Here is a 27,099-nt window from a genome sequence, read left to right on the forward strand (position 1 = left end):
TTTAGTTTGACATTAATTTATTACAGTCACTTACAGATGCCTTGTCTTTGTTGAAATCAAGTCTGAATAATGAATAATTTATAAATATTTCTATAACCCAAACTTTATATATTTTCTATTATGTTACTATAAATATGGTATAATGCACCCAAAGGCATTCGAAATAAACTACTGCCATTTGTTTGAAATAAATAAAAGACACCTACACTGAAAAATTGTTTTCAAAAAAATAAAGAAATATTTAGGAGTCACTCAACCTTGAAATTGCCGGCAATTCAGTGTCATTTATTTTTAGAGAATCCTCTTTGCATATTCAAAACAATAAAACCAGTGATGGAGCAATCAGCATTGAAATTAATTAGGCCACCTGCCCGTTCACTGCTAAACTGTGGGAATTTAATCATGGTAGATGAGAGATGATTTCTTCCAAGGGGTCCATTCATTTAAAACGTAGCTGATACCTTAACACTTGGGTGAGTTTCAAATTATCCCCAGAGTAAATATTTCCAACTTAGGTTAAAAGCGACTGCTTCCAAAAAGAAGACTGTTTAAAGTCAAGTCATTGCTGTGAAGGTGGGGCACGCACTGGGTGCCTGTACCTGCACTCTGGCAGCTCATTGCCTCCCACATGAACTCTTCTAGGTTTGGAAACTCCACTTTAAAGATGAGGAAATGTCTGCTCATATAGATGATATGACTTGCCCTAGAACACAAATGTAGAAAATGCAGCAGCCAGAATTTTACCCAAGTTTGTTGACACCGAAATCTAGTCTCTTCCCAGGACTGGCCCTCTCTCCCTGGGCGGTAACAGTGAGCACTGCTGGCCACCAGGACCACCCATCCTTACTAGGGCTCCTGGTCCCAGCTGCACTAAATTCTGTTACTTGTGGCTCAGACCTCTGGAAAAACAAAAATGGAGTCTCTAGAGTTCAGTTGTGCCAAAAGACAATTGTCATTGTATCTCCTCTTGGAGAAGGGAACATGGCAGGGTTGCTTGTGTTACCAGGGTTGCTTGTGTTCCCATAACTCTTCGGAAAAGTAACTGCACCTCACTCCTGTGACTGCCTCCCCAAAGAATCCTAGCAAATGTAGAGAGCCGGTGACAAAAACCAACCCAACCATTACCAAGGGGGAACAAAGTTTTCATTTTATTCAGGTGCTCACAGTGAATCGGTCTCCGGTATCATTTGATCAAAAATAATTCCAGCTGAAAATCATCACACCAGAGACTCTTCACATGTACTGAAGGTGCTTTTGGTCAGGCTCCTAACGACAGCAACCTGAGGGAAGCTGCTAACCTTCATGGGTCCCACTGCAGAGATGCAACACAGGCAGAGCCAAGCTCCTAGGTGTCATGGGAAGGGGAAAGAAGGCTCCAGACGCCACCTTCTTGCTGTGCAACCTTGCCAGCCCACAGGGCATCGCGACATGCCCTGTGGACCACAGGGATGCTTCAGGCTGGAGCCATGTGCCCAAAGCCGGGTGCCTTGAGGCTGGGAATGTCGTTCTTCCTGTAGAAGTCAGCCCGCACGTGGTTGACGCGGCCGAAGTCCCGGTTTAGGGGTTCAATGGGCTGACAGATGCGCTTCCCATAGACAGAAGACGTCAACACTCCAACCGGCCTCTCCTGTTCCTGGTGAAAGTTATCAAAGCACATCGTCAGCACCACTGCATTCGCCAGCACAGCTCACCCGTACATCCATCAGCCTGGTCCTGGGACCTTTACCTGCCCGGGTCCCACCACAGTAGACCAAGAGGGGACCTCCACGCTGAAGCCAGCGGCTTCACAGGGAAGTAGCCTATGGTGGGGAACCGCTGAATTTGCTAGAAAGCTGGCTGGTGTATTCAATGGACATGTTGGGAAACTGTGCCGGACCATTTGCTCTACCTGTCTGTCTCTGTGCTCTTCCTGGTCATTTACCCGCCCCTGCTGCTGCTGGTCCCTTCCCACCACCCAGATCCTGCCTCAGATGTCCAGGTCCTCCCTGGCCCCACCCCTCCCCAGCTCCCTGCTCATCCCTCTCACTTTCCCCCTCTCACATCCTCACATGGCTTCCTCTTCCCGCATACCACTCATCACCACCTAGAATTTGCTCGTCATTTCTTTTTTTCTTCTCTTTCTTTTTTTCTTTTTCTTTTCTTTTTTTGTTTTTTGTTTGTTTGTTTGTTTGTTTTGAGATGGAGTCTTGCTCTTGTCGCCCAGGTTGGAGTGCAAAGGTGCGATGTCGGCTCACTGCAACCTCTGCCTCCCGGGTTCAAGCGATTCTCCTCCCTCAGCCCCCCAAGTAGCTGGGATTACAAGCGTGCACCACCATGCCTGGCTAATTTTTATATTTTCACTAGAGACGGGGTTTCCCCATGTTGGCCAGGCTAGTCTCAAGCTCCTGACCTCAGGTGATCCGCCCACCTTGGCCTCCCAAAGTGCTGGGATTACAGACGTGAGCCACCACATCCAGCCCATGATTTCTTTGCCTTTACTTTTTCTGTCTTCCTTCGGGAATGGCAGCTCTGAGAGGATGGAGCCTTTTTCTGAAAAACTATGTGCCACAGTTTTCTCCTGAGGAAAACACTAACTTTGCATCAACTTAGAAGGCACCACATGTGCTGCTTATGGTGGCTTTGTAACTAAACTTGGAAGAAATGTTCTCGCGTGCACAATTTCAGCTCTGCAAGACCAACTTTTCTGGAAAAATTATGAAAGTCCGGACTCAGCGGTGAAGCAGAGACTTGTTTTATCTGTTGAAGGGAACGTCTTAGCTTTGCTGTCCTTAAATTTTTAAATTCTAAAGAACCAAACAACAATATCAAGAAAAATACACAACGACATGACTTAATACAGGGAACTATAAGAGTATCTTAGCCTTAGCTTCTTGGCACAAAAAGAGGAGAGCTGCATCAAGAAAATTACATAAAGCAACTGAGGACAATATTAAATATATATGTGTATGTGCGCATATACACACACATGCATATACATACCTATGCACACACATGTACAAGCATATAATATACACATATATGCATGATATACATACATATATTCACACACATACACACATAATATATACACATCCACATACATATGCATGTATGCATGCATCTATACACACATTTACACACATTCACAGACACACACATGTACACATATATACACACATATATAATATATACACACATACACATGCATATACACACACATGCACATATATACACACAGGTACACATGTGCACACACATAAATATATGTACAATATATACAAATATACATATCTGTATATACATATACACACATATATACATACACACATGTACATACATGTATGCCTATATACATGCATACACATATACACATACAGTCATGTGCCATATGACATTTTACTCAATGATAGATCGCATATATGATGATAGTCCCACAAGCTTATAATATTAAGTTGGTGCAAAACTAATTGCCGTTTTTGCCATGAAAATGGCAAAATCTAATACAACTAAAAAATTCCTATCACCTAATGATGTCATAACTGTTGTCATGTCGTAATACATCACATTCCTCATGCGTTTGGGTGATGCTGGTGAAAATAAACCTACTGGGCTGCCAGTCACGTACAATATAACACATACAATTATGTACAGCTCACAGTACTTGACAATAATAATAAATGACTATGTTACTGATTTCTGTATTTATTATACTTTTTATTGCTATTTTAAGAGTGTACTCTTTCTACTTATTTTTAAAAGTTAACTGTAAAACAACCTCCAGCAGGTTCTTTAGGAGGTATTCCAGAGGAGACACTGTTAGCCCAGGAGATGACAGCTCCATGTGTGTTGCGTGTCATTGCCTTTGAAGACCTTCCAGTGGGACGAGATGGGGAGGTGGAAGGCAGTGATACTGACGATCCTGACCCTGTGTAGGCCGAGGTTAAGGTGTGTGTTTGTGTCTTAGTTTTTAACCAAAAACTTTAAAAGCTTAAAAAAATTAAAAATAGATACCTTATAAAGATCTAAAGAGAGAAAATATTTTTGTACAGCTGTACGATGTGTTTGTGTTTTAAGCTAAGTGTTACTTTATAAAAGAGTCCAAGTTTTTAAAATTAAAAAGTTTATAAGGTTAAAAAGTAACAGTAAGCTAAGGTTAATGTATTATTGAAGAAAAAAATTTAAAATAAATGTAGCGTAGCCAAAGTGCACAGTGCTTATAAAGTCTACGGTGGTGCACAGTCATGCCCTAGGCCTTCACATTCACTCACCACTCACTCACTGACTCACCCAGAGCAGCTTCCAGTCCTGCAAGCTTCATTCATGGTAAGTGCCCACACGAGTGTATCATTTTTTATTTTTATACCATATTTTTACGGTACCTTTTTATGTTTAGATACAAAAACACTTACCATTGTGTTATAATCGTTTACAATATTTTATACTGTAACACGCTGTACAGATTGGTAGCCTGGGAGAAATAAGCTGTACCATATGGCCTAGGTGTGGAGTAGGCTATGCTATCTAGGTTTGTGTTAAGTATACTCTGATGTTCACTCAATGACAAAATCGCCTAGCAATGAATTTCTCAGAATGAATCCCTGTTGTTAAGCAATGCATGACTGTACATACACTCCCCACCACACACACACACACGTGCGTGCACACACACACACACACACACACACACACGTACAAGCATACCTCAGAGATATTGCAGGTTTGGTTCCAAACCACGGCAATAAATATCACTATTAAGTGAGTCATACAGATGTTTTGGTTTTCCAGTGCATATACAAGTTACGTTTACACTATACTATAGTATATTAAGTGTGCAATAGCATTATATCTGAAAAATGTACAGATCTTAATTTGTAAATACTTTACTGTTAAAAAGTGCTGACACAGAGATAGGACGTGGGTACACGCTGTTGGAAAAATGGGACCAATAGACTTACTTGACATAAGGTTGCCACAAACTTTCAATGTGTAAAAAATACAGTCTCTATGAAGCCCAATAAAGTGAAGTGTAATAAAACTAGATATGCCTGTATAAAGTTTTGTTAATCTGCTGACAACTTGCTAACATTCTGTCTTAATATTACCTCTTCATTAACATGAAGTCCCAGGCTTTTTGCATGTTCTCTGTCATCTCGGTGCAACTTCTGATCATAATCTAGTCGCCTCTTAAAAACACAGTCATAGAGGGAAATAATTCCTGTCTAGGAAAAATAGAGAAAGAAAGCCGTGGGTTAATTTGAAGGCTGGGTCATTGAGGCCCGATGGAGCACGGATGCCAGTTCTTTCCCAAGGGAGGCTGGAGGTGCATGTGGTGAGTATGTGATAGGAAAGGTCACCTCACCAAGCAGAACCGGCTGTGATGTGGAGCAGGGAGAAGCCCAGCCCTCACCAGCAAGAGAAGGTTATTAAGAGGCCCAGGATGAAGGAGGGACATTTTCATGGCACTTCTCAACTTTCTCCTCCCTTGTTGAGAGAGGTGGTTCCCCAAGCTCTCTTGCTGTCTGACTCCATTGCTAGAGCTCAAACTTTAAAATAAAAATTTGTGTCTTAGTCCATTCAGGCTGCTATGACAAAATAACATACAGACTGGGTGACTTCTAAGCAACAGCAGTGTATTTCTCACAGTCCTGGAGGCTGCGAGGTCCAAGTTCAAGGCCCTGTGAGACTCAGCGTCAGGTGAGGGCTATATTTATGATTCACAGATGGTGTCTTCTCCCTGTAGCCTCACATGCTGGAAAGGCAAACAAGCCCCCTCAAGCTTCTTTTATAGGGGCACTAATTCCATTTATGGGAACTCTGCCCTCAGGCCTAACCCCCTCCCAAAGGCCCCGCCTCCCAATACCACCACATTGCGGGTGAGGCTTCAACATATGAATCACAAACATTCAGACCATAGCAAAACCACATCTCTAAGGTTACACATGTGTGTACTTTTCCTTCATTTCTACTTGTCTTGTCTCCTCAAATTTTCTATAAGCTTCAGCTTCTTTGAAAAACAAACAATACCTACATACTAAGATAATGAAACTAACAGAAGTCATCTTTTAAGTCACTAGTGCAGGAGCCAAGGGCAGACGTCTTCTTTGCCTTCTGAAGGTTGCCTGAAAATCAACTGACAGAAGGGAGATTAAAAGAAGAAAGGGTATACACATTTTCATTAATGTGCATGGGGGACATCTCAGGGTGATTACCCCACCACACCATGGGCTACAGATGCTTGCACAGCCTTCTTCATACGAGAAAGGAAGATGGGGAAATGTGGATGATTTGAGGGAGGCAGTAAGTTATTTTTAGGGGGATACAATGGTCTGGGAGAAAGTCTGTTGGGCCCACAGAGCAGACGATGGTCTGTGACAAAAGTCTGTCCAGGTGTCTTAGCAGACTTCAACCTGTCTTCCCAGGATGTGAGTGCAGTTAATGAAAACGCAGGGAAGCTACCAGGGGTCACTGTTTTCTTCTTTGGTGAGTCCAGACTTTAGGCAAATAAGCAAACTTTAGAGATCAGCTTCATCAAGTGCTCTGGGAGAGACAAACAGTTGAGAGACAGGAGCCAGGGCCGGGGGTGGGGGTGGTCAGAGAGACTGTGAGCCTTCTTTTCTTGAGGCCAGGGTGTCAGAGCGCCATATTTTGGTGTGTTGGTTCCTGAACTCTAACACTAGCCAAGAGTCAGGCTGTCTATGTGCAAACCCCTCTCTTGAAAGATAAAAGTATTTTTTCTTTAATCATATGTGATAAGTGTGACACTTGGTAATCCATAAATATATGAATACATATATTATATATAATAGACACGTATATATCATATGTATGTAATTTACATACACACACAACTCTGATGTATTAGAAAATGACCCATTAACAGAGCTATCATCTGTATTGTCTCCATTTTATCATCCCAACTTTTTCTGAATACAAAAGAAAATCTTCCTTGTTCGGTATCTAGTAAAAAAAAAAAAAAAAAAAAGAATGCGTGTATTAGCTGGTCTTTAATCTTCACCTTGTCATGCCATTTGTTATTCCAGCTGCCTTAAATTTTCCAGCAGCAAACTCAGACATGTCTCCGTGGGATTTGGGAGTATTAGGTCTCTAGCTTATGCTTGGTTGGTTTTGTTTTGTTTTGTTTTGTTTTCCCAGTTAGTGATGCTAGAATGATTCCCTCCAACAGGAGGATACAGAGGTAGAAGTAGGCAGTGAAAAGGATGCAAGACTTCTATATAGTATGTTGGAAAACACGTAATGCCCACTCACAGTGACTGCAGGAACTCGGCACTCTGGCCTGTAATGGGAATGACTAGATCATAATGTAGCTTTGGCCAATCCTTAGCAAATCATTCACAGATCGTCTGTCATGTGCAATATGCTGTGCTCCTGCTGAGGGGAATTTAGAAGATAACTCAGATGTGGCTACTGTCCTTACTCAACGAGCCATCTAGTAAGGAAACAACATGGTCTTTAAGAATTATTACTTTAAGATTCGCAAGAATTCCAACAGCAACATGTGTAAGGTGCCTGGCCAGCCACTGCAGGGAACCTGGTATGTCTTAGTTCAGAATTACTCTAGTCGGCTTGAAGGAGGAAAACGACCTCCAACCAGGAGCTGTGGCTTCTGCCTCTGTGCCTCTGCTGGTCATTTTATGAGTTACCAGACACAAGCATCCCTTATCATTGTCTTCACTCTCACTCAACTTCTGGATGTGTTCACGTCAAACCACCCTGGCCCTCATGTCTCCTGATGGCAACCTACCATATAGCTACATACCCACAGGATTTTGTAAAAGCCTGAATCAATGGAGAATTGATAAGCCATTCAACATTTAGTATTGTGACAATTGGCTAGTTATTTGGGCCTTCACATCACACTATAGCCAAAAGTAAATTCTGGATGATAAGACAAATGAAAAAGAAAACCCATTCGAAAACTCGTACACATGAAAACAATAGGTAAAATGTCAAAAATATCAATCACTTTGACTACCTACAAATTAGACATTTGCTTATCAAATAAAATGAAAACTTTAAAAAACCATTTTAAGACATGATAGAGAAATCTCAGTATCTTTAACATTCATAACATAGGCAGCTGTTGGTGCAGAAGCCAATCTGCTGCTGGCCTGCAAGGCTAAGCAAACCTTTTTGCGATGGGCCACCTAGTAACACACATGAAGCCCAAGTACACCACACACACTTTGCAAGGATGAGGGAGGATAAATTCTCCAGAGTAAATACATTGCCATCCAGACCTTTCCTTTGAGATTCAGAGCCACTGGCTGGCTAATAGCTTGATCTCCGTCACCCCCATGCCACCACACATACACCCAATATTTTAAGGGATTCAATATTAGCCAGGCTCTTGCTCATCATCTAGGTGTTCTGTTGCCTCTGGAATCCCTCCTGACCTGGCTGACCCTGTTCCATGGGTTTTGGGGAGAACAGCTGCAGTGTACAAAATGAAGACCTAGTCTCTAGAACTGAACCCCTGGAAGAAAGCTACACTCATGGCCAGGAGGCCCTCTCTCCTCCTGCACCCTGAGAACCTTGAGGCAAAGTGGAGTGACTGATGGCCCTTCAAACCCTATAATGCTCCCTGTGTGTGGGCAGCCCCCCAAAACCCAGTGTATTAGTCTGTTCTCATACTGCTGATAAAGACATACCCAAGACTGGGCAATTTACAAAAGAAAGAGGTTTAATGGGCTTACAGTTCCATGTGTCTAGGGAGGCCTCACAATCATGGCAGAAGGTGAAAGGCACTTCTTACATGGCAGCAGCCAGAGAGAGAGCTTGTGCAGGGAAACTCCCCTTTTTAAAACCATCAGATCTCATGAGACTCATTCACTATCACAAGAACAGTGCAGGAAAGATCCACCCCCATAATTCAGTCACCTCCTACTGGGTTCCTCCCATAACACATGGGAATTGTGGGAGTTACAATTCCAGATGAGATCTGGATGGTGACACAGCCAAACCATATCACCCAGATCTGAGAGACAGCCCTCCAGAGTGGGTGGCACGAACAGCAGGGAAAATAGATCCTCCAGGAACTGCCTGGTCTTGTATTTTCTTCTGCACAGTGATTTTAATCAGGTCCGACCCTCCTGAACTGAGTGAGCGCCCACTGGGGTGCTTGGATTATCCTGGGAGAAAAACTCTGAAGAAGAAAGGACTTCAGAATAGAATGAGAATGCAATTACTATTATCAGAATGAGAAAGGATATGTTCATTCATTTTGTTCCCTATATTGAAGAAGCCCAGTGTAATATGCAACTTTACAGAGAAAATGCCTATTTCTTCTCATTCTAATCAGGTCTCCTAAAACACTATAAAAGCAACCACTATGAGCAGCCATGCCTGCCTCACAATCCCTGGATTAGTTGCCAACGATCTTCTACATCTTAGTCTTTACTAGGAATCTCACTGCTTGTGGGTATGGAGTGATCAGAATCTTAGGAAGCTTATTTTTGTGCAGATTTTGCATATTCAGAACTTTCCAGAGTACAAGTGAATTTTTCTATCATTGAAAAATAAGGACCAAAAAAAAAAAAAAAATCATCAGTAGACAGGCAGCCTCACTTTGAAATGTGACTATCCATTTTCAATAACTAATCAAACTGAAAATCTGTTGTTTCCCTGGATTTTAATTATTAATCTTTCTTTTTTTTCTTTTATTCCCATATGGCTTGAAGCAAAATGGTACGAATAAAAACCAATTGGGATTTAGATGCTAATCACAAGACAGAGCTTCTGAAATTACTGAAATTTTGCCATTAAAATTCCTCAAGGAATTGTCTCTATTTCACAGATGATGTTCCTTTTTTTTAAAAAAAAAAAAAAAAAAAAAGGCAAAACAGAAAATATCCATTTTTTACCTTGTGATCTCTCCCTTTGTGTTTTGAATATTGTTAAAACGTAGCATAACCTTAGCCTGGTCATGGTACCTGATCACCTACCCTCAGTTTACCTCACAATAACCTCTACCCTGATCCTGAGAAATTGCTGTGGTCCACAGACCTGGGCAGATGATGTGGGTAGAGTGGAGGCCTCCAGTTTTCAACCTCCACAGCACATTAGGCCTACCATTGTGTGAGACACTATGCCAGGCTCCAGGACAGAAATGGGGAGTCCCTACCTTAAAGAGACCACAGACTAAGAAGAGAAATCAACCCATTAGTTATGAACCACAGAAAAATACAAATGGAATAAGAGAAGTTTGCACAAAGTAGAGTAGCAGAAAAGAATGAATGATAGGCAATTGCTTGGGCCAGGGGGAGGAAGTGCAGGTGACTGAAGGTGAGACGGGAGACTGCACCACACTGCTGTGGTTAGAACCACTGCCGAACAACCTCACTGGATGTGATCAGCTGACTTATGTCCTCCAAGCATTCACATGTTGAAGTCCTAACCCCCAGGAACTCTGAATGTGACCTTATTTGGAATAAGGTAATTGAAGATATAATTAATTAAGATGAGGTCATACTGGAGTAGGGTAGACCCCCAAGTTAATATGACTGGTGTCCTTATTGAAAGGAGAAATTTGGACATGGACATGCACCGAGGGAAGATGATGTGAAGAGACATTGGGAGAAGATGGCCATCAACCAGCCAAGGAGAGAGGCCTGGAACAGAGCCTTCCCTTGCAGCCCCTAGAAAGAACCAATCCTGCTGAATTGCAACAAAGCAAAAATTGACATATAGTATCTAATTAAACTTCAGAGCTCTGTACAGCAAAAGAAATTATGAGCAGAATAAAGAGACAACCTACAGAAGGTGAGAAAATTTTTGCAAGCAGTGCATCTGACAAAGGTCTAATATCCAGCATCTACAAGAAACTTAAATTTATAAGAAAAAAAGAACACCCCATTAAAAATTGGGCAAAGGACATGAACAGACACTTCTCAAAAGACATACAAGTGGCCAAGAAACACATGAAAAAAAGCTCAACATCACTGATCATTAGAGAAATGCAAATCAAAACCACAATGAGATACTATCTCACACCAGTCAGAATGAATATTGAAAAGTCAAAAAACAACAGATGTTGGTGAGGTTGTGAAGAAAAAGGAACGCTCATACACTGTTAGTGGGAGTGTAAATGAATTCAACCACTTTGAAAGACAGTGTGGTGACTCCTCAAAGACCTAAAGGCAGAAATACCATTCAATCCAGCAATCCCATTACTGAGTATATACCCAAAGGAATAGGAATCATTCTATTATAAAGACACATGCACATGTATGTTCAATGCAGCACTACTCACAATAGCAAAGATATGAAGTCAACCTAAATGCCCATCAATGATAGACTGGATAAGTAAAATGTGGTACATATACACCATAGAATACTACGCAGCCATGAAAAGGAATGAGGTCATGTCCTTTGCAGGGACATGGATGGAGCTGGAGGCCATTATCCTTAGCAAACTAACACAGGAACAGAAAACCAAATCCCGCACGTTCTCACTTATAAATGAGGGCTAAATGATAAAAACACAGGGACACATGGAGGGGCAGGCAATACACACTGGGGGCTGTCAGAGGATGGGAGGTGGGAGGAGGGAGAAGGTCAGGAAGAATAGTTAATGGATGCTGGGCTTATTACCTGGATGATGGGATGATCTGTACAATCCACCAGGGCATGTGTTTACATATGTAACAAACCTGAATATCCTTCACAAATTAGAAGTTGGAAATTAGAAAAAAAAGTCCTGGTAACACCCTGATTTCAGGCTTCTAGCCTCCAAAACTAAAAGAGAAGAAATTTCTGTTATTTTAAGCCACCAAGTCTGTGGCACATTTTATGGTAGCCCAGGCAAACACACTTGGCAGGAAGTAGCCATCATGCCCCATGACTCCTCCCAACCTGAGAAGCACCCTTACTCCCAGAAGTTGCACACACTCTCATACAAATAACTGGGGTAAGTTTTTGAGCAAACTGGGATGCTGGTCCTTTATTTTCTCCTCCTCTTCAGACTATTTAAAGCATTAATTCACTCTCCACCATAAGGTTAAACCAATAAGTTCTATAAGAAAGAAAGAAAAAAAAAAACAAGAGAAAAAAATTAATACCTTTTGTCATGTAATTGTGGCAGGGGTAATGCTATGTGCTCATCAAACATACTACCACTTCCAGAACAAGCAGAAGATGCATTTCCCAGTTTCCCTCACAATTAGGCTGGGGCCAGGAATGTGGGTGACTCCAATAAATTCTACTTCTAGTCCTGGTCCGTAAAAAACTCCCAGGCAGTCCTCCAAACCCTCTCCCCCCACTCACAGGCTAATAAATTTCGAGCATCCAATACATGACTCTAAAGTCCTAAAAACTCCTAGGCCCTAATAATAGTGAAACCATTAAAAAGAAGGCACCTGGATTTCCAAGCAATTGCACTAAGAGCCTCCCGGGAGAAACATAAATGTTAGGCTATGAATGAGAAAAAAAAAAAAAAAGCCTCTGTGATGTCATGGTTATTATGTTAAGCCCATTGGTGCACCTATGTTTAACAACCCACTTTCTGGAGAAAAAAAAAATCTGATTTGTAGTATTTGATGATTTCCGTGCTGTAAATATTTCGATCATGGTCAATTTTAGGCTACCAATGAAACGCAGAGCTTAGAAGATATGCTAACAGTTGGCTTTTGTGAGTCATACACGCCAGCTCCAGCACATCGGGGGTTAAGACTCTTTGGGTTTAGGGTGTGTTTCCATAGCACATCCTAGTCCACCTTGTTTAATATGCTAATCAACCTATGACTGGGCTACCTTACTTCCTGTCCTCAGAAGTCACAGCACTATGAGCTCCTCATCTTGAGGCTTTCCATCAGTTTGCTAGTCCAAGGATAAACGACCTACTTTTAAAACTGAAAACCCCCAAGGTGATCCAAAACAGTTTCCTTTGATTCATAAGGGCCTCAATTTACTTGTAAATCCAGAGCATCTCCTTGGAGGTTTGGTATTGTGTGAAGCTTAATGAGGACATTTTCATTAATTTTAACAGCATTCAAAATTCTGTATCTCAGAGGACTGTTGCTTGCGAAGGACACAATGTTAGGTTTTTATGAAAAGACAATACTCAACTATTCTCTTTGGGTTTTTGTTTTTTCCTGTGGAAAAGATTCTGTGTCCTCTCTTGGTACATTAATATCACAAGTTTTAGAAATTCTTATAAATTTTCAAATAATCTGGATATTCTACCATTGGATTGAAGTCAAGATAACTCCTCCCTCTGATCTTGTGTCTGCGTCAAATTCTAAGAGTGTTCTGATTCAGAGAGCTCTACATTCATCTATGTGCTTAACTTGTCACCAGTTGGAAATGTGGTGATTGTGGAGTCAATTGTTTTTCCTCTTCCACTGATACCAGCTCCCTACTCACCCCATCACCCCCAGCCCAGCAATTCACAACTCAGGAAGAAACAGCAATCCAAAGGGGCTGAAACTCGAATTCAATCTTATACGTTCCTCTTGGTCAAAGTTATTGGGAAAAATGTTGTCCTTTTCTTGTGTCATTTGCTTGTTCCCCTTAAAAGGGGGTGATTTTGAAAAACTAAGATATATTATTAAATGAAAAGGGCAAGCTGCAAACATATGTGTCCACATCTGTGTGATCTGTGTGTGAATATGTTCTTGTATAAAAAAACATTAAGATGCGTATCACGACAAGCATGCACTCAATGAAAAGACACAGAGGACATGCTCATACAGGAGTTTTGATTCATCGGAACATGGATTCCTCACTCTCGGTGTTTCATACCATGTGAAAGATCTCCACTAGAACATGCCTGCCCCCCTTTCACTCATTCCTCTCTCACTAATGGGTTTGCAAGGGAAACTGGACCTTGGGCTCAGCGCCCCCACCAACCCCTTTTTAAGGAGCTACCTGCCCTGGAGGAAGATATTCAGCCCAATTCCCCCAAGCCCTGAGTTTTCCAGGGGCAGGTCACTGGATAGTGAAAATGCAACTGGAGAAGTAGAGAAGAAACTATAACCCACTGCTATTGACGATACCAGAGGAGGAGAACGAGGACGGGGATAAGCAAAGCAGCTGACAATCCAAACCAAAACCCCTATTTAGTCTAAGAAGCTAATTTTGAAAATCGGTGACTTATCCTTTTGTTTTAAAAATTGGCTTTCCGATTATTCATTCCTCATTTGTTCATGCAACAGGTATTTATGGAGTTCCAACTATGAGACAGGCACTCTTTTGATTGCTGAAGACATAGCTGTGATAAAGCTAAATCATTGCCCTCACAAAGCTCACATTTAGTGGGAGAAAACAACAAGATAACTAAGCAAAATACTTAGCAGGTTAGATACTAATAGGCGAAAGGAGAAAAACAAGCAGGGAGAGGGAAAGAGATATCCATGCAGAGAGGTCATAATTTCACTGAGCTAGTACAAATTCTTTTGGAAAGGCATGTGAGCTTAAGAGTATGCTGGATAATGGAGAGTAGCCTAGATATTGACAGGCAGATCAGCAATAGGACTGAGTTCACCTTCCCTGCACAGCCCCCTTGGAGTGGCTGAGTGTGTGTGGTAAAGGTGCTTAGTTCCTATGCAGACAGGCTCCATAGAGGGAGGACCTAGGGAGGCTCATATTGAGCACTGTCTGTATACTGTCAGGCCCTTCAGAGATTCCTCTTTGTGCCTCTGGACAGTTAACATGTGTATTAGTCTATTTTTGCACTGCTATAAAGAACTGCCTAAGACTGGGTAATTTATAAAGAAAAAAAGGTTTAATTGACTCACAGTTCCGCATGGCTGGGGAGAACTCAGGAAAATTACAATCATGGCAGAAGGCAAAGGGGACGCAAAGACCTTCTTCACGTGGTGGCAGGAGAGAGAGAGAGAGAGAGAGAGAGAGAGAGAGCGAGCGAGCGCGAGCGCAAAGAGGGAAGCGCCACTTTTAAACCATCAGATCTCCTGAGGACTCACTCACTATCACGAGAACAGCCAAGGGGAAAGTGCCCCCATGATCCAATCACCTCCCACCAGGTCCCCGCCTCGACACGTGGGGGTTACAATTGGAGATGAGATTTGGGAGGGAACTGATTGCCATATGAACACGCATCTGTATAAGGTGCTTGGCCGCACTTGGCAAACGAAAATTCAGTGCTCAGGGAGGTAGAGGCCTCGATGCATAAAGAAACAGTCAGCTTCTGTCCCCAACATACACGGAGAAGAAAAGCCAGCTAATCCCACCAAACCTAAGGTGGGGCCTTCATAGCAAAGCCTCACTCAAGACAGAGTTATCCACAAGCCCCCTTGGCATGAGGGAAAGTGGATTCTGAAACCAGTTATAATTTCTTTAAATGCAGCTCTTAGACTTTGAGGAATTTAATCCAAACCTTCATAAAATACCATTGTCCTTTGATTCTGCTTTTTCATTTCCACAGCAGAAATGCTGCACAAGGCAGAAGGAGAAAAAAGGAATTGAAAAACACTGTTGAATGGAATCTGCTTTGCTGCCGCAGGAACCATATTTTATGGGCAAAGCCTACGCTACTAGAACTCCCTAGGGAGCAGTACAGGAGCCGATCACATTTTTGCTGGCAGCTTTAGATGACGAATTTGTCTTACAATTCAGAGGCATTACTGAGGCTTTAAATAAGTGTGCAGCCTTCAGTGCATCCACTCTGTGGGCTCCCTGAAGTAAGCTGCTTCAGATGATTAGAAGCCACAGATTGACACTCACATTTTGCCTTCACCTGTGTAATTTCTGACAGCAAATGAGAGTCAGGGATATGAGGTTTGCCACCGGGACCCAGGACTTAGTGAAAAGCAGCTCTAATATCACTAACAAAAGCAAACAATAATAATAGCTGTACTTACATTGGGCTTACCATGTGCCGCTTTGCATTGATTAATTAAAGTCATTCATATAAGAGCTCTATGAAGTTGGCAACATTTGCCTCAAAGGTGGGTAGAGTGAAACAGTGTGTGTTAATGTGGCAGGTCCACATGGCTGGTCAACACGGAGCCAACATTCTTACCCAGGATTACTCAGCCTGTGCTACCAACTAATCGGTATACACACTACTGTGTGTTACACAGAAATAAACTAAACAGTATAGTCCCATCAGGCTGCTATAACAAAATACCTATATACTGGGTGATTTATAAACAACATACTTTTATTTCTCAAGGTTCTCGAGGTTGGGCAGTCCAAGACCAAGGTGCTGGCAGATTTGGTGTCTGGTGAGGGAGCATTTTCTGGTTGCTACATGGCACATTCTCATTGTGTCCTCACATGCTGGGAGCCGGGAGGGAGCTCTCTGGAGTCTCTTTAACAAGGGTGATAATACCATTCGGGAGGGCTCCACCTTCATGTCCTCATCACTTCGCAAAGACCCACCTCCTAATACTGTCATGTTGGGGGTTATGATTTCAACGTATGTATTTGGGGGGAACACAAATATTCAGACCATAGCATTGGCTTAAGAACTAATTCCATACTGCTTTTACTGCTCAGCTTGATTAGGGCCTGAAATTCTTCTTCTTAGTATTATCATCATCTTTTGGAGACAGAGTCTCACTCTGTCACCCAGAGCGGAGTGCAGTGGTGCAGTCTCGGTTCCCTGCAACCTTGATTTCCTGGGCTCAAGTGATTCTCCTGCCTTAGCTTCCCGAGTAGCTAGGACTAGAGGCATGGGCCACCACACCTGGCTAATTTTTGTATTTTAAGTAAAAATGAGATTTCACCACGCTGGCTGGGCTGCTCTTGATTGAACTCCTAATCTCAAGTGATCCGCCCTGCTTGGCCTCCCAAAGTAGAGCCTGAAATTATTTACAGCAAATTTAGGTGTAACTGAGTTCTCTAGAAAACCTGTGATACAGAATTTACCCTCTTTATTCCAAATAGTCTCCAGGTCAGAGAATCAGTTTCTTTGGTCATGCAGGTGATTAAACCCCAGTTCATATCATCCTGAGGAGTGGATTATTACCATTGGTAGCTATTTGTCAAATGGGCTTCAAAATGCTTTTGTTATTCTTGTTGCTTTCAAGGCTGTTTCAATTTAGATGTTAACATTTATGTTGCATCATTTTCTTTTGCATGGTACTAAAGGCCTCAGGACTTGAATTTGTTTGTGACTTCAGTTATCCAAACTGTATGGAAAAAAGTTGTTTTTTCAAAAATCCACTTTGCATCAATTTGTTCTACGTTCCATACCTACCTTCCAGAAGGTAGTGATACATTAGAGCAGGGGGTGGGAAACTTTTTCTGTAAAGGGCCACGTAGCAACTGTTTTAGGCTTTGCAGGTCACATGGTCTCTACCAAATCTACACAACTCTCTGGGGTAACCACAGACACGCAAACATATAGGTGTGAGACTGTGTTCTAGGAAAACTTTATTTATTAAAATAGGCAGCTGGACAGACTCGGCCAAGGAGCCTCGGTTTAGTGACCCCTGCATTAAAGGGACAGATTTCTGGCCCACTCCCAGCGGACCTCCTTCCAAGGGATGGAGTCCCAGTCACTTCACACTTCAGGCATCTCTCTGCCCTTTGGTTAGTTTGGCCCCAGGAAGGTAGAGCCATTTATTAGACTGGTAAATGTAAGAATGAACTGTGCCTGCCAGGCTCAATTTCACCACTTTTCCCTAGGCAGTAGCTGGCCCACAGGGGATGGGGTTCTGCTCTTTTTCCTGGTGCCCCCATCTTATTTACAGGGCCCCTCAAATGGCGTTATTGTCAATGTTTTTATTCTGTCCAACAGCCAGATGAATTTTATTTCCTTTCAACAAAACAGCATAGAACAAGTTAACACAGTAAGACTCCTTACTTTTTCGGCTGTTTATCTCATGCAGTGCATTACTGCTATGCATTAATCATAGTTGATTGGCAGTCACATGAGTATTGCATACTTAAAATGTAAAATTCAGTTAATAAGTGAAATTACATATAGGTAACAGTTCTTTCAAAACACATTGCTCCCAGGAGGAAAACAAAATGAAGTCCCTGAGGGCAATGAGATTGGGAAGTTACCATTCCCTCGTGTTTCCCTCCTGTCTTAACATCCAGTGGATAGTCGAGCCTGGGAGAACAGGCAAACAGCGCTGCAGAGACAGATCTGATTGCAAATGTCCCTTTCCCCCTATCCTTGCATATTGCTCAAAGCCAAGCAGAGAGGAGCTATCAGACACCAAAGATCCTCCTGGGAGCAGGCTGAGGTTTATGGCTGCCGTATTCGTCAGCCGGGGCTGCACAAACTAAGTGCCACGGATGAGGGGGTTTAACCAACAGAATTCATTGTCTCACAATACTGGCACCAGAAGTATGCAATCAAGCAGTTGGCTGTGAAGGAATGTCCTGTTCCAGGCCTTTTCCTGAGGCTTGTAGGTCTTCTCTCTGTGTCCCTTTACATCATCCTCCCTGATATGGTTTGGCTGTGTCCCCATCCAAATCTCATCTTGTTGTTCCCATAATTCCCACATGTCCTGGGAGGGACCATCTGGAGATAATTGAATCATGGGGGCAGTTTCTCCCATCCTGTTCTCGTGATAGTGAGTTAGTTCTCACAGGACCTGATGGTTTTATAAGGGTCTTCCCTCTTCACTGGGCACTCATTCTTCTTGATGCTGCCACGTGAAGAAGGACATACTTGCATCCCCTTCTGCCATGATTCTAAGTTTCCTGAGTCCTCCCCAGCCATGCTGAACTGTGAGTCAGTTAAACCTCTTTCCTTTATAAATTACCCGGTCTTGGGTTTGTCTTTATTAGCAGTGTGAGAAAGGACTAATACATGCCAGTCTGTATGTATCCAAATTAACCATTTTCTCAAGGACACAGTCATACTGGAATAGGGCTCATCCTAATGACCTCATTTTAATTTGATTATCTCTGTAAAATTCTGTCTCCAAATAAGTTCACTTTCTAAGGTACTGGGGATTAAGACTCCAAAACCTAAATTTCAAGGGGACACAATTCAACCCACAGCAGTTGTCTAAACTAGAAACATGTTTGCTTCTGTTGGTAAGGCTGTCCATGAGTGCTTACAGTTTATGGGTGGCATGCAGGCCAGTGTGTGCTAACTAATCAGAAGGGGAATTTATTTAGGGTCTAGGATTGTGGGGGTGGGAGTGGGAGAGAGGAAGGATGCATTTTCTGGGAACACCGTATACACCATAAGGGAACGATCTCCTTCCCCCTAGACACCTGGCTAATCTATATCCCTCTCTAGCCACTCAAGCCACCAGGACAGCTAGAATTAGAAAGACCTGTCCCAGTTATGCCTGCAGGCTGAGGGTCCTCAATGAATGCTCCTTTTCAGTAATGACTCCCCTGCCTCTGCATCCTGAGCAAGACAAACTGGGGACATTTAGGAACAATGGTGAGAAGAGAGGAGTAGATGACCCTCAACTGACTTCGAATTTGCTCCTTTTCCTGCCTTTGGCCGCTGGTGGGAGACGCAGGGTGCCCAGTGGCCTTCGCAGACCCTTAGAGTCCATCCCAGGAAGTGCACGGGCCAGTGTGGCCAGGACAGAAGAACAGAGGGACCACTCTCAGTCCAGCCCTCCCTGCAGGCGGTTCGCCAGCTATTCCTTCTGGTCTTCTGTTTGCAGGGCAGAGGGTTTCCCGCTCCCTGGACCACCCAGGTCTAGTCCCGGCGGCAAGGCCATGTTTCCTTGTTACGCTGGGCCTGCCGCTGACAGGCCCCAGAGGGAGCCGCGACCAGCCCGCTGGGCGGTCCCTGCTTCCTGCGATCCCCTCCAGACCCTGGGCAGAAAAAGCGCCCTGCCGTCCCGACAGAGCCACTGTGCTTTTCAGGGATCCTGACACCTAGTGGCTCCCGCTCCCTTCTCCGAAGAGCACTGGGTCCCAGCTGAGCATTCCCGCGACCCCCGGCCCCTGATGGCAGCTGAGACACCCATTCGCGCACCCGGCTCCTCCCACATCCTCGTTCCTGGGGGGTGCAGCTGACACTGGTGGTCGCCTTAGCTGTACTCTTTGGGGTCCAGGCGCCTTGGCGGGAGCTCACCCTCCCTGTCCCCCCAGCTGACCCTGCTGCGCCCCCTTCATCCCCGCACGCTCCCACCCAGTCCCGCCCCTCGGAACCCACCCCTGGTAGTGAAGCCCTGCCCCCAGGGTCCCTGCCCGAAGGCGCGCTCCTCCTCTAGGGCTCCACCACGCTGTGAGCTCTGTCACCATCCCTAGCGGTGCAGCCTCTCCCAAGGATCCTCCTTGCTGTGAGCTCCTGCTCCTGTCCCGGGTGGCGCACCCCCGCCCCCAAGCCTCCTCCCCTAAGGTGAGTCCCGCCCCCAGGCCCCAGTCCCTAAGGTGAGCCCCGCCCCCAGGCCTCCTCCCCTACGGTGAGTCCCGCCCCCAGGCCCCAGTCCCTAAGGTGAGTCCCGCCCCCAGGCCCCAGTCCCTAAGGTGAGCCCCACCCCCACGCCCCCTCCCCGAGGGAGAGCCCTGCCCCAAGACCCTTCCGCTGGGGTGATCCCCTCTTCCCCACCCCTCCGCGGCCGGCCGCCCGCCCGCCCCTGCCCAGTCGCCCAGCCTTCCCGCCTCCGTGCCCCGCCCGCGGTCCTCACCTGCGCCTGGCGGTAGTAGTAGCTGTGCTCTTTGGGGTCTAGGCGCCGCGGCGGGATGTAGCTGAAGGCGGACTGCGCCGAGACGGGCGGCGGCCTGGGCTTGCCCCGCAGCGTGGACGCGGTGGTCTCCTCCTCGTCGTCCTCCATGCCGCCCCCGTCCAGCGCCCCCGCCTTGGCCGCGGTCCGTCTCGCCCGCCCAGGGGCCAGTCGGAGTCTGCCGGCCTCAGGTTGCTCAGCGCCGGCGTCCAGCCAGCGTCTGTGTTCAGCCGTTGCCTGGAAACCGCCGCCTGGCGACCCGGAGCGGCCCTGAAGCATTCCGGCTCCAGGGTGGGGCGACCCTCCTCTCCTCCCTCCAGGCCCCTCGACTACATCCGGGGTCTCTCCTTCCTTCCGCCTCGGGAGGAGCCTGGCTGGGAAACGCCGCGGGGACCTCCCATTTCCAGCCTGCTCACCTTTCCCAGGCAGCAGTCCCTGCTTCACCCACTGATCACTCGTTCGCGTGACCATTAGTGACTGAGCACCTAGCGTGTGGTGTGTCAGGAGCTGGAGATCGAGCCTTGAACGGAGCAGGCCTTGTCTACAGGGAACTTACAGTCAGTTGGAGAAGACAGATGAAAGACATGAAGAAGCCAAACGACTTGCTGAGGCCCCAGGCAGCGCTGTCCAATAGAAACATGATGAGAGCCATGTGTGTCATTTCTTATTTGACTCAGTATGTCCAAAACGTTATCATTTCAACAAATGACACCAGCTGCCTTTCAAGCGCTCGGTGGCCACGTGTGGCTAGCAATTACGGTATTGGCCAGTGCAGGTGTAAAGCTGCATGAATTTACAGATTCGGGCAAACTCAGTTGCTGTGGACAGGGTTCTTGCAAATCCTTTGCCAATGTGGTTATGTTGGCCCTTGATCTGAATGCTGGGTCAATACCTGCGTTCCGTTTGTTGAAAATGTATTGAGCTGTATACTCGTGATTAGTGGGTGCATAGCCAAGAAAAGTTTAAAAAAAAAAAAAAAGTTACATGATGGCCAAGGCTTGGGAAATGCTTTAGCCGGAGTGCCTGGGAAGGCCAGCCTCGCTGAGGAGGTGGTGTTTGAGATGACACATAGCAATAATGAGAAGCCAGTTCTGGGAGTCTGGAAATCCCTTCCAGGCCAACTTGGTCCTCTGAGGCAGAAGCAATCTTGTGTTTGAAAGGCAGCAGGAAGCGGGGTGGTGTGGCCTCATGAAGCCAGAAACTGGTAGGAAGTGAAGGTGAACAGATAAGCAGGGGCCTGATGGAGAGGTCTTAGGGACCATGGAAGGAGCAGTGCCCTGCCTTCTTCCCCACCCCTGCAACTAGGTAGGAATCTCTTGTCTGCCATTCTGTGATGCAGGCTTAAGACTTAAGATGCCTCTCTCATTCCGAGGCACCTAGTGATTCACTCTGTAGAGGTCTCCAGAGTCCTAGAGATCCTTCTGGGCAAGATTTAAGACATCCTGGTGCCACCACGCTTTTTTTTTTTCTCTCTCTCTCTCTTTTTTTTTTTTTTAATCTCTATCGTGGGTCCCCATGAGCTTCCTGAGAAACTCATGTGCCTTCTTTTCCCATTAACACATCTTTTTGCTCCATGGGCAGGCAGAACACGAGTCAGCTGTGAGTCAAGGGTCAGACACCTGCCCACTGTGTCTCTAAGCCCCAGGGGACCTATCACCCTCATTGGAGCCACTTGGTGAGGATGACGTATCCCTAGTGCTTGGAGATAGAGCACCGTCTCTCCTACGTGTGAAGTGAAGAAAAGAGGGTTCTTACTTTTCTCCCATGGGCTGAAGTCACGAAAGGCATGACTCATACTTAAAGCATCAGCCAAATACGGTTTTTTTTTTAAGCCCTTATAATCTATTGCCTCTCTCAACCTCTCTCGTTGTCTCCAAAGACACAATAAAGGTCAACTAACGGTCACAAGACTTTGTAAGCTTTGCATCGGTGACCCAGTATCATACTTTGGAAAGTGAACGTAGTTGAAACCAATTATCTTGGGAATTCAGCTGAAACTGAGACTGAGATAATTGCTTAATAAAAGAAATTAGTAAAGTTTATGCAGTTATACAGATGTGAATCTGCTAACTTCAATTTCAGTAGGTGATATTTTGTCATGTCCTAGACCAAGAGCTCTTGAGGGCAAGGTTACCTACATCTTTTTCTTGCATGGTGATATGGTTAGGCTTTGTGTCCCTACCTTAATCTCATCTTGAATTGTAATTCCCATAATCCCCACATGTCAAAGGAGTGATCAAGTGGAGATACTTGAATCATGGGGGCCGTTCCCCCATGCTGTTCTTGTGATAGTGAGTTCTCACAGGATCTGATGGTTTTATAAGGGGCTCCTCCCCCTTTACTCGGCGTGTCTCCTTCCTGCCACTTTGTGAAGAAGGTGCCTTGCTCCCCATTCACTTTCTGCCATGATTGTAAGTTTCCTGAGGCCACACCAGCCATGCTGAACTGAGTCAATTAAAACTCTTTCCTTTATGAATTACCCAGTCTCAGGTATTTCTTTATAGCAGCATGAGAACAAACTTATACAGATGGCTCAAGTCTGGCATATAGTAGGAACTCAAATATTTGAGTCTGAGACAAGGGCCTGAGTTTATTTGGGAGGTAATTCCAGGAAACAGGAGAGAGGGACTAAGAGGAGCGAGAAGCGGGAGAGACACCAAGGATGCACTACCCAGGTCACTGCTGAGGGCAACTGGTGCATGGCCACGAACCTTTCTGAGGGGCCTGGAAAGGCCTTGAAGAATTGTCCCAGAGGGTCAACATGGAGGCTTGTTTCATCGCTTGCTCCTGTCTGCTTGGTGGAGGCTTGCTCCTTTAATCGTTGACTCCTGAACTTGTACAACCCCTGCCCCGGGGCCTCACAGGCTCCCCTGCAGTATCTTGCCTCCTTGGTGTCCGAAGAGCCCTGGGGCTGACAGCAAAAGACAGGGGCATGTACTGGAGGTGATACGCTACTTTCATGAGGTGAGTCATAGCCCCACGGAATGGTCCACCAGAGATGAGGGTGGAATGAGATGTGAGGCCCTGAGGATGCAGGGCAGGGTACCAGAGACAGATGAAACCATGGGCAAGACAGACTGTGGTAATTTTGATTATTAAGATAATCAAAATTTTTTAAAATGTATTTTCCTATATGATCTTATTATGTATTCCCAGGTACATGAGTGGAATACAAGGTCACAGAGTCTGATACATTTGGGCTCTTCATGTCTGTACTTGTACTCAAAAGTTCTGTGCAGGAGAATGGGAGGATGAAAGAAGCGTGAAAACCCTCCTCTCAAAGGAGGCAAATGAATAGGGTAAGGACACACACTGGGGCTGGGTTAAACATACTGTATTAGTCAGGGTTCCCTCAAGGGACAGAACTAATAGGATGTATATATATCTATATAATGATATATATTATATATTTTTTTATATGGGAGTTTATTGAGGAGTATTAACTCACATAATCACAAGTTCCCTGTCCGTTTTCACTCTGTTGATAAAGACATACCCAAGACTGGGATGAAAAGAGGTTTAATTGGACTTACAGTTCCACATGGCTAGGGAGGTCTCAGAATCACAGCAGGAGGTGAAAGGCACTTCTTACATGGCAGCAGCAAGAGAAAATGAGGAAGAAGCAAAAGCGGAAACCCCTGATAAAACTATCAGATCTCATGAGACTTACTCACTACCACGGGAACAATATGGGGGAAACCACCCCCATGATTCAAGCTGTCTTCCTCCGGGTCCCTCCCCAACACATGGGAATTATGGAGATTTGGGTGGGAGCATAGAGCCAAACCATATCAGTCCCACAATCGGCCATCTGCAAGCTGAGGAGCAAGGAGGCCAGTCTGAGTCCCAAAGCTGAAGAACTTGGAGTTTGATGTTCAAGGGCAGGAAGCATCCAGCACGGGAGAAAGATGTAGGCTGGGAGGCTAAGCCAGTCTAGTCTTTTCACGTTTTTCTGCCTGCTTTTATATTCTGGCCACACTGGCAGCTGATTAGATGGTGTGCACCCAGATTGAGGGTGGGTCTGCCTTTTCCAACCCACTGACTCAAACATTAATCTCCTTTGGCAACACCCTCGCAGACACACCCAGGAACAATACTTTGTATCCTTCAGTACAAACAAGCTGACATTCAGCATTAACCGTCACACATACAGAGGATCAGCTCCACCTCAGTGTTTTTCTTTTTCTTTTCTTTCTTTCTTTTCTTTTCTTTTCTTTTCTTTTTTTTTTTTTTTTTGAGGCAGAGTCTCATTCTGTTGCCCAGGCTGGAGTACAGTGGCATAGTCTTGGCTCACTGCAACCTCTGCCTCCCAGGTTCAATCAATCCACCTGCTTCAGCCTCCCAAGTAGCTGGGATTACAGGTGCGTGCCACCAGGCCCGGCTACTATTTGTATTTTTAGTAGAGACCGGGTTTCAGCATGTTGGCCAGGCTGGTTTGGAATCGTGACCTCAACTGATCCGCCCACCTCGGTCTCCCAAAGTGCTGGGATTATAGGCATGAGCCACTGCACCCGGTCTCACCTCAGTGTTTCTAATGACAACCTTAGGATTATGGGTTGTGCAACCTCCAAATCCCATTCCAGCATCACGAATTTACACAGGCTCTCAGAGCTGACAATCTCTGCACCATTTTGCGCTGCTCTGGCCTAGGCTGACTGAGTGCGCCCTGACTGTGTACACAGCACAGTGATACCTGCCTGCTGGGACTGCTGCTGCCTGCATCTCCCCAACAGGTCATGTGAGCAAATCCCTTGCAGGGGCCCTAGCCTATCAGCGAAGGAAAATAGGCAGTTCACAAGAGTTCAGGAGGTGCAGAGGCCACCCTGCAACTGAAATCCCCTGCCATTTCTCTTGACATCGGAACAAAACGGAAGATTTTGAAGTGCTTTTTCTATGAATGTGAGGCAGGGAAGAAGAAACCAGTGAAGGCAGCTGTCATGTCCCACTAGCTGTGGCTTCACTACACCTTGCATGGCATATATGTTATGTTCATCTTGAGTTGATCTAAACCTATGGACTTTTTAAGCTGGGAAGACCTATCTAGTTCATTATGCTGTTGAGAAAACCGACATGAAGGGAGGTTAAGTGACTTGGCACAGGTAACATAGCCAGTGGGTGCTCTTCCTGAAAGATGTACAAATATCTCGAAAGAAAGGGCTGGTATGAGGGCTCTCAACCACTCTGAGGTGGAACCATGGCCTGGACGACAGGATGCTTTAGCCATTGACTCTCAGCCAGGCACCTAGCCAGCTGGGAAACACAGCGACATCCAGGTTTCCTCCACCCCACCTTGTAAACCTCTGTTAGCTGTGGTGGAATCAGGAGGGAAAGTAACCCATGAATACATTAAAATACCACCATCTCACTCCCTCCCCTCCTCTCTCTTTAACTCTTCTGTTGATAATGCAGAGGTTTTAAGCATAAAGTCAATGTCTCCATTTTACACTTAAAAGCTTTTACAATTACTCCATTTTAAAATTGCACTGTAAACTCATTTAAGGGGTCCAACGTGATTGGACTTTAATTCATAGGACTAAAATATCTTAAAATTAATTGGAGTAAGAATTCCTCTACATCTGGTATGTTACATGATGGCGCGGAGGAAGAGACACATATAAACACAGGTTTGTAACTAACTAGGAGGATGACTGTCCATCTATATGTCTGTGACGGTTAATACTGAGTGTCAACTTGATTGAAGGATGCAAAGTATTGGTCCTGGGTGTGTCTGTGAGGGTGTTGCCAAAGGAGATCAACATTTGAGTCAGTGGGCTGGGGAAGGCAGACCCACCCTTAATCTGGTGGGCACCATCTAATCAGCTGCCAGCGAATGTAAAACAGGCAGAAAAATGTGAAAAGGTGAGACTGGCCTACTTCCAGCCTACATCTTTCTCCTGTGCTGGATGTTTCCTGCCCTTGAACATCAGACTCTAAGTTCCTCAGTTTTGAGACTCTGACTAGCTCTCCTTGCTCCTCAAGCTGCAGACAGCCTATTGTGGGACCTTGTGATCCTGTAAGTTAATACTTAATAAACTCCCCTTTATAGATATATATCTAGATATATTTATATATATTATATATTATATATAGATACATAGCTATCTATAAAGGGGAGTTTATTGTTTATATATAAACTATTTATGTATTTTTTTATATATACATATATATAATATTCATTCTGTCCCTCTAGAGAACCCTGACTAATACAGTGTCCCAGAAAATTTTACACATTATGAACTCAAAGGCACAAGCCCAAATAACCTGCTGGCATTAGTCTCCAAACTCTGTCGGTACTATTTAACAGTGAGACCAATAGCATGACCTTAGCTCCTAGAGCAAGGAAGCCATTGTCCATCCTGCAAAACTGTCTTTTTTTTTTTCTTTCTGAGATGGAGTCTCGCTCTGTTGCCCAGGCTGGAGTGCAGTGGCATGATCTTGGCTTAATGCAAGCTCCGCCTCCCGGGTTCACGCAATTCTCCTGCCTCAGCCTCCCGAGTAGCTGGGACTACAGGCGCCCACCATCACACCCAGCTAATTTTTTGTA

General features: G+C 44.8%; 1 protein-coding gene across 2 annotated transcripts; it reads right to left on the reverse strand.

Annotated features, from left to right (window-relative positions):
- Window positions 1-21,196, reverse strand: C6H5orf49 (chromosome 6 C5orf49 homolog). 2 transcript variants are annotated; one of them, XM_025388298.1, is made up of 3 exons: window positions 20,520-21,196; window positions 5,082-5,198; window positions 1-1,633 (listed from the first exon to the last, which is right to left on the reverse strand). In XM_025388298.1, exons 1-3 carry the CDS (start codon window positions 21,024-21,026, stop codon window positions 1,454-1,456), a joined length of 804 nt encoding a protein of 267 aa, XP_025244083.1. In that variant the 5' UTR covers window positions 21,027-21,196; the 3' UTR covers window positions 1-1,453. The 2 variants fall into 2 exon arrangements, with proteins under 2 accessions (XP_025244083.1, XP_025244084.1); XM_025388299.1 differs by having other exon boundaries at window positions 259-1,627.
- Between the last annotated feature and the right edge of the window lie 5,903 nt (window positions 21,197-27,099).

The sequence above is a fragment of the Theropithecus gelada genome, chromosome 6 (assembly GCF_003255815.1).
Source record: "Theropithecus gelada isolate Dixy chromosome 6, Tgel_1.0, whole genome shotgun sequence".
Taxonomy (NCBI): domain Eukaryota; kingdom Metazoa; phylum Chordata; class Mammalia; order Primates; family Cercopithecidae; genus Theropithecus; species Theropithecus gelada.

Excerpts from the sequence above, each read along its gene's own strand:
- C6H5orf49 (XM_025388298.1), bottom strand. The coding sequence starts at position 21,026 with ATGGTCACGCGAACGAGTGATCAGTGGGTGAAGCAGGGACTGCTGCCT. Across the intron at positions 5,199-20,519 it reads ACTACTACCGCCAGGCGCAG|ACAGGAATTATTTCCCTCTA; the intron begins GTGAGGACCGCG and ends TATTTTTCCTAG. Across the intron at positions 1,634-5,081 it reads GACTTCATGTTAATGAAGAG|GAACAGGAGAGGCCGGTTGG; the intron begins GTAATATTAAGA and ends AACTTTCACCAG.